Genomic DNA, 14,829 nt, shown 5'->3' with positions numbered 1-14,829 from the left:
AAAAAATAATTCTAAAACTAGTTTATTTATTTATTTTTGGAAAAAGTTTAGATCGATATATAGATATATAGCTAGATAGACAGACACTCACACACACTGCAAGTGCATTTTTAAATAACAAATGGTCCAGTGCGGTGGACCAACTATGTGGATGTCAGGCCAGTCGGCTGAGTTTCAGGTATGTACAGTGGAGCAATTTGTTGCGTATAATGGAATTGATCCATATTGTTTGGTAGTTCATAGGTAAAAAATTGCCACTTGTGGCATCACAGAGAAGCTTATAATGGGCCTCTAGGGGATACCACAAGAGAGACACCTCCAGCTAACCCGTCTCTTTATCAATTTATGTGACATATTGCCACTCTTCTACAATGTTCATGGATCTATCTTAATAGCTATACCCTAACTATGACATGTTTGAACTGCCCTCTTTTTTCTATCATGTAGTCTTGCTGGATGAACTGTGATTATTCAATGAGGAAAATAACAATGTGATGTGTATTGTTCTTCTGTTTTTCTTCACTAATTTTGATTCAAAACCCCATCAGAAAGATGGATGGAAAATGACCACATTATTCAGCCATCGGCACATTTCTAAAAACAACAGACGTCAGCTTTCTATCTTTACTATGAGTGTACAAAAGCTTCGCTGGGAAAAAAACTCAAACAAATAAACTGTCCTATACAAAAGGCATAAAACTTTATTTCACATTCAGTGTTATTCCCCAGAGTTACTAAGAAACTTCAATAAAAAAAATCTAGCAGGAGATATATTTCTCACTTGTCAAGCTAATTATCTCTAGTTAGCTTGTCCATCTGTGCTTTTCAATGACCTATATTATATTATCAATTGCTTTATTTCTCCTTCTTGTTTTATTTTTGCTGGCATTGTTTCATTTTATAAATACAGCACAATTGCATGTTAGTATTTTCACTATATCTGTATTATAATTCGGCTCTATGTTAACAAAAACTGTGGTAGTAAAGCCCAACTGGGGAAAAAGAAGTTAGGAATGACTAACAGGAACTTTCTGTTGAAGCCACTGCTATAAAACAGGAGTTTACGTATTGTTCAATAGACTCCTTGGAAAGAACACGCTCTCTACTCCACACAAGGTCCATTTATGTTAACAAAAACTGAGTGATTAAATTGTGGTAGTAATTACACTATGTATAGACAGGTGGCATATGGTTGAAAGAGTCGTTACTGACATGTGGTGGTGTGAGAACAAGGGAGAAAGGAGCTGGAGTCGAGGGCCGAGGGACGGAGTATTGAACGGGGAAGGGCCCCAAGCTTGATCTGGCTGCAGCACCAGCAAAGAGGTAGGAAAGAAAAATATGAAGCATGAAGTGGGCTTTTAATGATGCAGTTGTTAAGATGATTGAGGAACAGGTGGGTCAGATAAAAAGATAACAAGTGGTAAGCCTGCCAAGCAGCACGTACACAAAAGCCCATGAGAATCAACAAAAGGGGTAGAGGGGAAAGGAGGTGGCGAAATCTTTCAACGATCACCTCTACATGCAGTCTCTGTGCTAAACTAAGCTAACTGTCTCCTGACTATAGCTTCATACTTTATTCAAGAAATAGGTGTTCATCTTCTTATCTAAATACAGGGAGGGCAACGACAACAGTCACTTTTTCAAACTTAAATAAATTATCCAGAAAATATGCAAATCAAAATGTGCAAATATGGAAATATTACAAGTTGAGCTCATAGCATTTCTTCTCTAGTCGGATGCCATTAAACAACCGTTGGCTTGTGAAGGATTAGGAGCAGATAATAGCTTTTCCAATCCAAAGCCAGCACAGTTCAGCATTATAGCAAAAAGTGAACAAAAAGGCACAGTTCTGAATTCAGGGTTAAAACAATAAAGGGCTAAGATGCTGAAGAAGGGTGGTATCTTTTGGTTTGGAAGGCGAAGAAAGAGAACTCAAGTATGTCATCAAGTAGCCCATTGATCAGCAGCCAGGGCAATGGGCCAAAGGTCCTAATAAAAGTCCATTGGGCCAAGGCAAAAGGGAACTTTCTGTTGAAGCCACTGCTATAAAACAGGAGTTTACATATTAACAAAATTCTCAATAAACATGATGGAAAGTCAGCACCAAATTTGTACTGGCCTGAAGTGACTTAAGTGCAACCTGTTACTGATACTTTCTTTGATCAGTCCTCCTGACAAAGTGAAGCATGTTCCTTGGAAAAAGAAAACGCTCTACTCCACACAAGGTCCGTTTACAAACGCGGAAACTGCTGCAGAAAATTGGGAAATACAGTCAAAATCAACAGAACAGATATTAAACGAAGCAAAATGTTAACAGATCGTTTTCCCAGCACCTTTTTTTCATTTCAGCATTTAACAACGGCATGGAGCAACGTGTGTAGTTGTGGTTCTGTGACACAAACATATCCAACAACACTTGCTTCTAAACAAAAAAAAAAAAAAAAGGGACCCCACCCATCCCGAGCACTGACTGCTCACATTTCTGCCCTCCTAAAGAAAGAAAGACTAAAGAACTCTTTCTTTCCCTCTGCTGTCAGACTCCAAAACAAAGGTTAACAAGTGCATCGACTACCTCATGTAACAGTCAGGCAACTGTTACACTACATTTCGCGCACTTCATTTGCACATGCCATAATCCCGGATGTTTCATTTTGCACACCGACTGTTATTGTTATTGTACTATATTTCTATTTTTGCTGCTGAAGAATGTCCTCTTTTTATTCTTTTAGTCTATTTTAAAACCCTTTTTTTGTTATTTCTATCCTGTTTATCTGTTCTATATATGTGTGCATTCATTGTGGACAGCAGGCAGAATTTCATAGACCAGGAAAACTAGTTTCTTTACTCTACATACAGTATGACAATAAACACTGAATCTTGAATCTTCTAATCTCATCTTTCCACTTTTTCGTTTTAACGGAATAAATTCACACACATCCAAACTGGTAGCTATTAGGAAACGATTTCATGGTATATTTACAGTAGCACACAGCTCAATGAAAGCTTACAGTAACACGCAGCTCAATGATTCTGTATCCTGCAGTGGTTATTTTTACTGCTTTTGTTGTGTAGTAGCACATCAATTGATTATTGCTCAGTTTAAAACTCCACAAGCACACACTTGTAAAGCTTGAACCCACTGATGGACTTTTACTGGGTTGTGTTTGAACAGGCTCACAATGATACTCTGAATTAACCTTGGAAAGATAAACCCATAATGTGCGTGGGATAATCAAATGTGTTGTTTTCCTTACAAGGGGCTTGAAGCGGCATACTGTAGCTTCAGTCAAGATGCAGCATGTAAGAGATGAAGGGAAAAAAAACAACATTATTTTTCTTCAACTCTTCAACTCAAAATGTTTCAGTGGAACTTTGTCTGGTTAACTAAAGGAAAATGATCTGAATAATTCTTTTATTTTGCCCGCCTTTGCCCATAAGAACATATACTGGCTGTAGGTCTGCACTGTGAACGTGTAAACAATAATCATTTTTCAGTACTTAATAATCCATCTGTATAAATTCAGCAGTGTATTTGCCCTGGACCCTGGAACAAAGTACCATCAAAACTTTAATCATTTTTTTTAAATCCAGGCTGTGCTTAATCTTACTTTTTCACTATATATCCTTCTAATGATGGCAATGCAAATCATTATTTTATGCTGCTCTCTCATCTTTGATGCTCGATTTTAGTCTAGCTTTTTGCATTTTGTCCTTCTAGTTCTAACTGTTGAATGATTGGTTTTATATAAAGCACATAGAGTTGCCTCGGGGTATGAAATGTGTTATATGAAAAAGACAAAACAAAACTGACACTTACTTTTTATATGTTTTTACTCTGATGGTAAATTTTGGTGCAAAGAGAAAAGAAAGTACTGACGTTTTGACCTGGCACTTCTGATTATAATCCACATTACAGAGTCCATGAGCCTCATTATTCCTATCTGACCTGTCCTCTGGATTCCTGATCATGAACACTGAGCCAACTCAGAGCACAGTGCACAGAGACTACATCACTGAGACGGTCCCCTTGTAGCAGGAACGGTCCCTGTAGTTTTGGGTCCCCCGAGAGAAAACTACGAGCAGTTCCTTCCTCCTGATTCTTTCATTCACATTCATGATTTCCCTGATGCTAAATCATTGGCAGAGTTTCTCACCTACTTGGACAAAAATGCTGAAGCGTACGCACGTTACTTCGACTGGAGGAAGTACTACACAGCCATTCCTCATCTGCTGTCAACCCAAAATGAATTCATTCAGCCCATCTGCCTCGCCTGCGACCACATATCAAAAGACAAGGATTATAGTGTAGTTCATGACCTTTATGAATGGTACTGGTCCTGAAATCCTCAGGAGGCTACGAAGCCGAATGCCTCTGTTTTTGAATTGTTGTTTGAAGGAAAAAGGAATTTTACTGTCAGTTTTAAATGACATAAGTTTCATCATAACTTGTCCTAAAAGTAGTTATTGATATTGGTTGTGATGTGAAAGCGCCTACATTTGTGAGCACATGTTAAAACAACGTGAACTACCATGTAACTGTGGGTTTTTATAATATGCAAAGCAAACATCCGTCCAATTATTCATCTGTCTTCACTTGTGTGTATATTTTTCCAATCATTCAGTAGGACCAGGTGATATACGATGGAGACAAAGGGGCCGCAGATTCTTTGTAACCTGTATTTGGCTTTGTCTGTCCATCTTTTCAGTAGCTCTTTCCTGCTTTCTGTAAATGTTTCTTACATATAAAAAAAGGTCAAAAATGGATGGTGCACAGGGTTGTTGGTTGTTGGTTGGCTTGGTTAAGCAGCTGAATTTTTGTGACTGTGCTGTCATAAATCTAATACTTTATGAATTTATTATTCTGGTTGCTGATAATATCTCATGAAAAGGGATCAGAGATGGTGCTTTTAGTGGCTATAACTTAGAATAAGATTAATTACAGAAATGTACAGAAGTGTACAGAAATGTCCGTGGAAATTAACATATCATTAAAAAGCCCAAAAAGAACATGGTTGAGCTTTGAGAATGCATTGACTGTTTTCTATTGCATATCTTTGCTTGAAATGTATTGTAATTTCAATTTGGACTGTTCATTATTGTTTTTAATTGTTTTTTTTTATTTTTTATTCTAACCTACATTAACGTCAAATTTTTTCTCTCGCTAAATTTTAAATGCAGCTGCGTCTTCAATACGTAAAACGAAACAAAACACAAGCCCAGTATCTCTCCTTCTGTTTTCATTACGTAAAATAATGGGTATATATCCTGTTTTACAAAACTAAATTAATATACAAAGTCAAGTTACAATATAGATTTTTCAGTGATTTGTAAGTAACCCCCCCCACCACCACCACAAACACACACATACACACATTGTATATACCTTTCATTTCTAAGTAAAGGTGTCAGTCTCGCTCGGGGAGACTAGGCGGGCCTGATCAAATGACACTCTGTAAAATAAACCACTCCTCCAAGCCATTTAATTAAATACACTCCATAGTCCAGTTAAATAATTTGTGCTGGATAAATCTCCACTCAAACTTTATGTGAATTGCCTTTTGTAAGACGCATTTATAAAAATATGTCTGATTTATAGCTACGACTAGATTCCTGATATACAAGCATGGCTATAGAGTACAGTACATTGGGCATCACTGTATCTTCATGTTAAAGCATTCCATTATGAGATTATATATACAGTTTACTTCAGGCTATCTCATCATTTGCATCCATAACAATACAGAGAGAGAGAGAGAGAAGAACAGAATAAGGGCATGGGGACTGAAATAGCCAAACAAGTGAATCAGTTGCATGCTTGGTTTGTGCTCATCACTTTGATGCATGTGATTGGATAAAATCTATTCCTCCTGCTCATTATCTTAAAGGTCAGATGATGCCATGCAGATATTTGTCACCTGAATTGTCACAAAAACAGCAGATCACCACCCTGATTTTGGTTTCAGTTGAACAGCAGGGCTTGAGCCCATTTTGCATAATTTCTTTGCATTCAGGCACACCTCTTATGGTCAAAATGTCATCCTTGCCCTGGAGGCAGACAAAAGAATGTTTTCAAGTTGTGATATATCTATTCAGCCCCCCACAAAGACACACATTCTTATACCTAGAGTATATTTTGACTCCTCAGGATATGTAAAAGGAAGTACACAAGTTTGTCTTCTTTTCTGTTTCAGTGTGTGCAGGCAGCCTTTGGTGATATATCATCATGGTGATGCTGCGCTGTGACCATTGTAGGAGATCTGAGGAATGCCATTACTGGAGTTGTCCAGGACCTCCTGTTCAGGGGAAACATACAAGCACACTAGATAATTGAACATGAAATGTTCCAGCACTGTTCAGCACGGGCCATTGTTGCTATTGTTGCTGCCATGCTCTCTCACCTTCTCAGTCATCTCATGTGAGTGGTGCAATGAATGTTCCCTCTCTAGGAACATCCTCTGCTGCTCAGAGCTGGCCAGGCGACAGGTCAGCCACGTAGATAAGGTGCACGAGGAGATCCCTGGACAAATCATTTATGTGTCCCATCAACAAAGATAAACATTTTTCATATTTAAATTGCACCGCAGTTGTGCCATTTATTTACTTATTCCATTCTCACCCAGACAGGCCAGGGTCATGGCAGCCAGGTGGATCGAGTGCATCGACTCTGGTCGTTTGTTCAGTGCCCGAACAAACTGGAAGTTGAGGATTCCACCAATCAGACCACAGATACAGCAAGCTGAAAACAGGATCATCTGTGGGGGACAGGGATGTAGAGGGAGAGAGGGGCGGTAGTTTGTTGGAATGCAAATAGTGGAATATGTATCCTGTCAACAAATAGACCAAATGTGGTTGGATAGGACATATAAAAACTACTATTGAGCTTCCATCACCCAGCGGTTTTGGATGACGGCTGTCGAGATGAGTAATGTGTGTCAGTCAAAATAAATCTGGTTTCCTATTAGAAAATTAGATTGCTCTGAAAGCATGCTGTCTCTTCCAGAAATATTGCACAGCTTTTAAATAATGCTTGCATCACTCACTGTATTTGTTTTTGTTTGTGTGTATGATTTATGTGGTGAGAAATTACCTTCAGTATTTAATCAATCATCCATTAAGGATGACTTCCTTTGTTATCATAATCTGGAAAAATTAAACTCAGCATGGGAATCTGATTGTTTTACCGGCAGGATCTGATTGCAGTTCCTTCACTTGGCAATCTGAATGATAAAATCCAATCGATTCAGTGCTACTCTTCATTCACTTGATTGTGTATGCACATATTGTGTGTGGGGTGCAGGAATGCAGGTTCTCTTTCATTGCTCCCAGTACAGATGCCTTGAGTGCCTTTAACTGCATGGAAAAGGGCATCTCCAATTTCAGTCATTATCCGGTGAAGTGTGGAAAGCGGCTGGCAGGAGTCCGGAGAAGGGCCTAATGCAATCATCACCCCACAGGCACACAAGAAGGGAGGCGATGGTAACAGATGAAGAGAGGAAGATGGAGCGAATCAGAGAATCAAAACGACTATTGGTATAAGATTGAACTAAGCAGAAGCAGCAAAGGCGTGAGGATAAAGATGGCGACAATGACAATAGGTGGAGATGGAGACGGTGAGGTGGATGAGCGAGAAAGGTTGAGCAATGTCTCTGTTACACCAGAGTGTGCTGACACTAATCCATCATTGGTGCCCTCCCCCAAAGGAGACAGAGACAGTCAGAGAGCAACACACGGACCCTGATACACTGAGAGACTGTGAGACGATCACCGAGCAACAAAGATGGAGACAGCAGCAGCAAAAAAAGAGGAGAGGTGACTGCTTGTCTCCTCTGGTTTCCTCAGATGTCTCTATCAGAGCACAGTGTATGCACAAGCTGAGAGGACACACTAACACACACTGACACACAAACTCATACACTTTTAAGTTACTAGAAGGTTTGTACGTGTAAACTTGCAGCGGTAGATTATGCATACCTTGTGTCTGTTATCAATAAAATGCTGCATCTTCATGGATATGCTATATGTACACCCCAGAGTTTATGGTTGTGCATTTATAGATAATGTGTGTGTAATATTTGTATTCTTTAATTCATTTTATCACCATTAGGACCAAAATAAACAGCATTTCAGCATTTGCATCCTAAAATCTACACAAGAAGTCGCTGATAAGAGGAACTCAGTCTCAAGACTCATCAGTTAGTGAGAGATTATTGAATCTGAGCATGTTCATCTGAAATGAACGTTGTGAAAAGATGAGAGGTGTTTTAGGATTATTTGCCTTGCCATTGTTGTTTTTTTTTTTTTACTTTTCTTTTTGCCATGAGTGAAACAGTAAGCTTGTCACCAACCACCACAGACAGCAGATGGTCAGGTTAACTTGGCATGAAGACAGGAGGAAGTGGCAAAAGGATCATTAAAGGATGAAAAATATCAGAGAAACTGTATTTTTTCATTAATGATTGCATCATTATCCTTAGTCGTTAATATTAGTGATTGAAACGATGATTTGAAACATTACTGAATGCTGTTTAAGAGCTAGAACACAGTCTAATTAAGAAGAAGAAGAAAGGGGAACACGAGAGGCTGCTGGCTCTTATACAATCCAAGCAACAAAAGCCGTATAAAAATACTTACAATAAGACCTGTCCTCTTCCGTGCACACAGCACTCCACACATCCCACAGACCAGAAACTGGAAAGAGAAAACAACAGCAAATGAATAACTAAACAGTTCCTGTAAGTTTGTCAATGAGAAAATTACCAGTTAACATGGCGATGTGAAACGCCTAACTCCGCCAGCAGATAGGATGAAAGTATTCTTTACACTCAGACAGATCTTTCTCTGTCTAAAAATAGAGTGTCATTGTGCGCTTCTCAGGGATCCATATTGTCCTGAGTGTCAGTTATTCCAGATGAACTGGAAAAGCTTGGTTTGTGTGTGTTTTGTAACTCAATAAGTTTGGCAATTTCTTCTGTTTTTGGTGTGTGTCTATGCTTTCAAGAGCATGTTTTTGCACAGTGAATTACCACTATCAAATTTCATCTGTGTCCATTATGTTCAGGATCAACTTTTTTTTTTTGTTGGTGTTGACTGAATTAATAACTTAGCCCTGGAGCCGATCTGGGAACTCAACCCAGACTCAACTTTAACAGCTCAGACTCAGGTAACAGGAATTTCACTCAGACTATAACTGTTTTTTGGATTGGGACATTTGGAAATTCCAATTTTCCAATTTTCTAACCAATTCTTAGCAAAAACCTAAAATAATTATTGCGTCATTGTCATGTTTGATAATATCCCTTCATAACTTCAGCATATAAATGTAAATATACTGAGAAATAACAGATGAATGACCAACAGTTCTTTGTTATGCAGCAAGAAAAAGAGAAGAGCGAGAGAGAGCGATAAATAAAGAAAAACAAAAAGATTATTCAACCCATTTTGGGGACAGTGGTCAATGAGTTGTAATGACTTTGTAAACCATGGGGTAATCACAAAGCACTGACAGCTGACTCAGCAGACAGCTCTCAGCAGCTCTAACTTCGAACACACAAGCATGACTTTGTGTCCCAGCTTTGAGGCAACTTAACATGGCACTGTGGGAGCACTCTTAAATTCACCATGAATGTTTCACATCACTAATAGCTGTCTCCCCCATTCTGGTTCCTGCACACCCACAAATGTACACACACTTTAGAAGTCTTTCAGACACTCCAACTCTGCAAGAAAATATGATCCAGATATTATGACTCATATTGCCTAAGCTCCAGGCACTCGCAGTTATTCTCAGCAATATCTACAGAAATTCAGACTATGTTTTGCGAGCTGCAGTAGCAGTCGTAGTAAATAAAATGATTTGAGGTTAATTATGGCTGCCAAAAATGCCATAAGCTCGTCTTTTCACCACAGCAGCAAAATTGAAACAATGAGCCTGAGAGCAATACTGTAACAAGAGGAGAAATATGCAGTAGAGTGAGAGGATGATTGTGCTTAAAAGCTTTGACCCTCCTAACTGAAAAGCAAGCTTTAGCTCCAGCACATCTTGAACATCTAATGGACAAACAGCCAAAATATTTGCTCTCTGTTAACCTGGATATTAAGTGTGAGAGGGAAAGGGGGTTGATCATGGTTAACAGATAAGCTGCTAGCAAAATGAACAAAAATAAATCTAATTCCTCAGCCAAAGTGAAAGCTGTTTACGAGTCTAGCACAATGGCTACTGGAAAATCTTTTTTTACTATTAATTTAGATGAAATTATAGAGGGGTGGTTAGATTGTACCGTTGTTCGGTATTCCTTGAATTTTCTCCAATCCAAAGACGTTTTTATATGCCTCATTAAATAACTGTTCACAGATATAAAAAAAAAAACTCATCTAAATCTATCTCAAAAGCCATTCCTTCCAAAACTGTGCATGTAAAAAGAGTTTCATCTCCATCCCCGGAGCTACTTATCCTCCGGAGAAGTTAAAAAGCGGCTGGTTCCTGCAGGACGTACGCAGAGTCCGCTCCACACCGGGGACGCGTCGCCCTGCTGCGGCTTGTGCTCGGCCCGGACCCGGCTGATGCCCACGGCCCCCAGGACGATGCTCGCCACACCCAGGCCCACCTCCACCACGGACAGCAGGAGCAGGCTCCACAGGATCTTGCGGCTGGAGCACATTCTGCCCCGGGCATCTCTCCAGCTCCGGCGAGGGGCGGACAGGGAGGTGATGGAAGAGGGAACGGGATAGGGGTGGGGCGGGGGTCCGCTTCTCTGAGACCGATCTACCGCTTCATCCCCGGCTGGAAAACCAAAGGCTGTCCAAACAGGTAGATCCAAGTGGAGCAGAAGGCTCCAACAAGAGGAAGCGCTGCGGTGAACTTCAGCCGCTCAGAGAAGAGTGTGTGAGCTGTGAGCCCACGGTGATCACACACACACTGGAGTTCAACGGACCTGCTCTGGATTAGTTAAATATATTTAATGAAGCTTTCTACCAATCCCCCTTCAAAATAAAAGAAGAACATTCTAAGTGCTTTATAGACGAACAAGGAAAATTCCTGAAGACAACTTAATAACACTAAATAGCATGTGACTTCCAGAGAGGGTAAAAAAATAAATTCATTCAGTCATTAATGTGGTTATTGTGATTTAACAACAACTTCAAGGGCAGCAAAGCATTCAATACATGTCTTATTCTGTCGAAATATGGTCAAAACAGCTGGGTGGCAACAATGTGTCATTGGATCTCCATTGAATTAAATCTATACATTCAGGAGTGAAGGAAAGAAGCAGATTCTACTTGTACATCATTTTTAAATCTGCAAAAATAACCCAGCTAATGGAGATAACTAATGAATTCTGTTTTAGTTGTGTGTTTGAACTTATTGTACTTACTTTACTTCATCATTGTGAGTTTGAGAAAATTCTCATCATTTTTCCCACAGGAAGTTTTAATCATGATATCAACAATATTTTTTTTTTTTTTTTGTTGATGGAGCCATCCGTATGTTTGAACCATCTAGGAATTTTAATTATATAACTACTCAAAAGAAAGGTTACTCAGCCAAGAACAAAAACATTTTCTGAGGCAGTACAATGACAGTATTAGAATTTATTTGTGCAGTTTACAGCACTGAAAGTTATATTTGAAAAATGCCTCAAAAGGTCTTTTTCCATTAATAGTTCATTATTCCAATAAATCCCAAGGAAAGACTGAGAAATTAAAACAGAAAATATCATTCTTTTTAAGAGAAAAAGAAAACCAATTTAAACATTATTTGAACAATTGAATTCATTTCAGTCACTGGTAGAACCACTTATACAGGTCACGTACCACTCTGTATTCCTTGTTCAAGCCTACATGGTAACAGGCCTGACAGATAGCATGTGTATATTTGTGGTTCTCCTCTGTAAGATGACGTCTGACTGTATAGAACTGCCGCCAAGTAAAGTATTTCATATAAGCCTCACTGTCTTCATCAAGCCTCAGGAGGAGGTCAGCCAGTTTCATGGGATCAGGAAAATCACTTACGTGTATGAAGGCAGTTCCTGGGGCAAAATCCTCATAGTTTTTTCTTGGTGGGCCAAGAACTATTGGCACAGTGCCAGCTGCGAGAGGACCATTGAATATTTCTGAGATGTAGTCTTTGTGAATTGAATTTTCAAAGGAAAGGAGGAATTTGCAGCTGCTAATTGTCTGGAAATATCTTTCACCCTTCAAAGTCGTGTTAAAGACATGCACCTTTATGTATTCTACAAGCTTTGCATAATAGCTGGATCCTTCCACTGATGTTGTGTTAAGGTCGCTGTTCTCCAAAATCCAACAAAGCAATCGTTTTTTCTTTGGCAGCACAAATTCCTCAGCTGGTTGCTTTTTAGCAGTAAGTTTCCAACGCACAGGTATGTCTGCGTCTCTCCTGTAGCTCAAGGTTAAATTAAACAGGCTTTGAAGGCCTTCTATCTGACGAGTGTTGGTGGGCGAGTCCATGTTGAGCCAGATCCACCGTTGAAATCCAGGTCTTGGTGAGGTAGGAAGGTTGGAGAGATCCTCATAGATAGCTTTGTGAAATATCAGAACTGCTTCAGCCTTGGAGTATAAAGACTTATCATCTGTTAGTTTGCAGTTGGTGATTTTGAAAAGCTTCTTACAGTCTTGAAAGTCAAAAGCCTTGTTTTCAGGCCAAAACCAAAGCAGGACAACAGGTTTGTTGCTCTGTTGTGTTACCATTGTGCAGTTTGGCTGCACTGCCAGTAACTTTGAATTTCTCACAGGAAAATATTTGTGAGATAAAAGTGACGAATTGTACATTAAAACCAAGACTATGGTTCCAACCAGCAAGAGAACTCCCGTCAGGATGAGTCGAAAAAGAGAAAAGGCCATAATGAAACTGCAAGGAGAGAAGAGCCTCTTATCGTGATCATCCACAACACATTCAAAATAATGGACATTATGGAATAATTTCTATATTCAAATCAAAAATAAGTTATCATACCAAGTTTAAGTCAATTTTAAAATAGTCAAAGGAAAGCGAGTGGTGGTCTTTCTTTCAAAAGCATAAAAATGTAAAGCAAGAAGGAAGTAGGTTGTGGTTAAATACCTGCTGGTCCAGATGTAGTTGCCTGGAAATGTTGTGGCTACCTGTAAGACGAGTGCGTTAATGTACCGTAAGAGTCAAATGTGGGACTCAGACTGTTTGTTTTTTTTGGGTGAGTCCATTTCCGTGTGAACATGAACTCTTTGTAAAGCTGCACCTACCGGTATCAGTTTAACGTCCTCTGTATTCACTATCTGCCTTCACCATCATTGGCTCACCCAGGTAATTTCATCTCACTGCAAGCAGAGACGATTGTATATATAAAACTCATCCACTTCACCGAATGCTGCTGAGTCCCTCATAGTTTCCAACATAATTTTTTTTTTTTTTTACATTGTGGGACTCTAAATGTAGAGCAATTTTGCTGTTGATTTCCATATGCCATGTTACAATTGGCACCCCACATAATTATCAATTATAACTGTAAAAGGTCATTTTCCTTTCTGTTCAAATGTTGGAGAACACTGGAGATGGATATAAATATATTTCTATAGTTGTAGAAACAACACCAAAAACACTAACCATAATAAATAATAAATAATATGGTTATTCAAAATGCACACATGCACACATGCAACTGCATTCGAAGAGTGTTGGAGTCCCAGTACAGAGTCAGAGGCTTCTTTATCCTTTAGTCACAGGGAAACTATGTCGATCTCTCCCTCCGTCCACTATAAGGGTGTTGGACACTTAAAAGCCCTTCCTCATCGCCCTTTGTGCTGAATGGGAGAGCAGATGAATGTCATAAATAAGTAAATAAGTAAAAAACCCTAACCCTATTTTTACATTTTCACTGTAAAAGTAATCCAACATAGTAGCTGGAAATTAATAGTAAATTTACTATTTAAATAATCCAGTAAAACAACGTAAAGCTGACTTTTTACCTATTTGAACACCCCTACACAAACATTCGTTGGATTTGCTCAATAAAACGTAAAAACAGCAGCAAAGAAAACAAAGACTATACTCATCTTAACTTTTTAATTGTGCCAAAAACAGCTGTTCACTTCAACTTTTATTCTTCTCACCTGATATATTTTGAACATAAAATAGCTAAACTGCAGTGTTCCAAGTGTATACAAAATTAAACTTATAAATTAAAAGTTAAATAAAAACATTCTAGTATAATGTATATTTTCAATCAATATTTAAACATTTTTGCACAGCAAAACATAGAAAACCTCAAATTAAGAACCTACCTGTCCAACTCAGCAATGCGCTCACAGGTGGATAACTCTGTGTTTCTCCTTTGTTTGGAGTCCGACTCCAACCGCCCTTTAATAATTCCTGCATGAAAGAAAGAAATTGGTATTGAAAGTCAAGCAAGAAAATCAGGCATGCCTGCCATCAAGTCACCATCACCATGCCTGCCATCAAGTTACCATGATACAAAAGAAAGTTTGATTATTCATTAACTTCCTCAATCAACAAGTTACAACAGACCTGTGTCACATTTCCAGATAATGACGGTGACCTTCCCTCTCAGCTCTTCTCTTTTGCATGCTATACACCAACATGTAGCCTGAATCAATTCCCTCATCGAGACTGAACACTCTAAACACATGAAAGCCATTAAGAACTGTGAGTCCAAATAAATACGGCAAAAGTTATGATTGTATGTATGTGTGAATAACATGAAATGTAGTTGAATCAAAGTAATAATAATACTAATGAATGATAAAGATGAGAATTAGAATAAAGACTAAAAGCTGAGCATTAAAATAAGTTGACACTGATCGTGAAACATTAACTGTTGT

General features: G+C 38.8%; 1 protein-coding gene across 13 annotated transcripts; it reads right to left on the bottom strand.

Moving 5' to 3' along the window:
* Positions 1 to 5,061: 5,061 nt before the first annotated feature.
* Positions 5,062 to 14,404, bottom strand: tmem196 (transmembrane protein 196). Of its 13 annotated transcripts, XM_029514110.1 has the most exons (9): positions 14,272 to 14,403; positions 13,595 to 13,791; positions 13,234 to 13,308; positions 13,076 to 13,116; positions 12,010 to 12,865; positions 8,632 to 8,688; positions 6,617 to 6,752; positions 6,399 to 6,517; positions 5,062 to 6,319 (listed from the first exon to the last, which is right to left on the bottom strand). In XM_029514110.1, the coding sequence occupies exons 5-9, from the start codon at positions 12,856 to 12,858 to the stop codon at positions 6,188 to 6,190; spliced, it is 1,293 nt and encodes a 430-aa protein (XP_029369970.1). In that variant the 5' UTR covers positions 12,859 to 12,865; positions 13,076 to 13,116; positions 13,234 to 13,308; positions 13,595 to 13,791; positions 14,272 to 14,403; the 3' UTR covers positions 5,062 to 6,187. The 13 variants fall into 13 exon arrangements, with proteins under 13 accessions (XP_029369970.1, XP_029369969.1, XP_029369974.1 ...); XM_029514109.1 differs by having other exon boundaries at positions 13,234 to 13,791; XM_029514114.1 differs by having other exon boundaries at positions 5,062 to 6,293; positions 13,234 to 13,791; positions 14,272 to 14,401.
* Positions 14,405 to 14,829: the final 425 nt, after the last annotated feature.

This window comes from Echeneis naucrates, chromosome 11, assembly GCF_900963305.1.
Source record: "Echeneis naucrates chromosome 11, fEcheNa1.1, whole genome shotgun sequence".
NCBI classification, from domain to species: Eukaryota; Metazoa; Chordata; class Actinopteri; order Carangiformes; family Echeneidae; genus Echeneis; species Echeneis naucrates.
The sequence above is the reverse complement of the archived record's forward strand: the minus strand, read 5'-3'. Positions and strand labels throughout refer to the sequence as shown.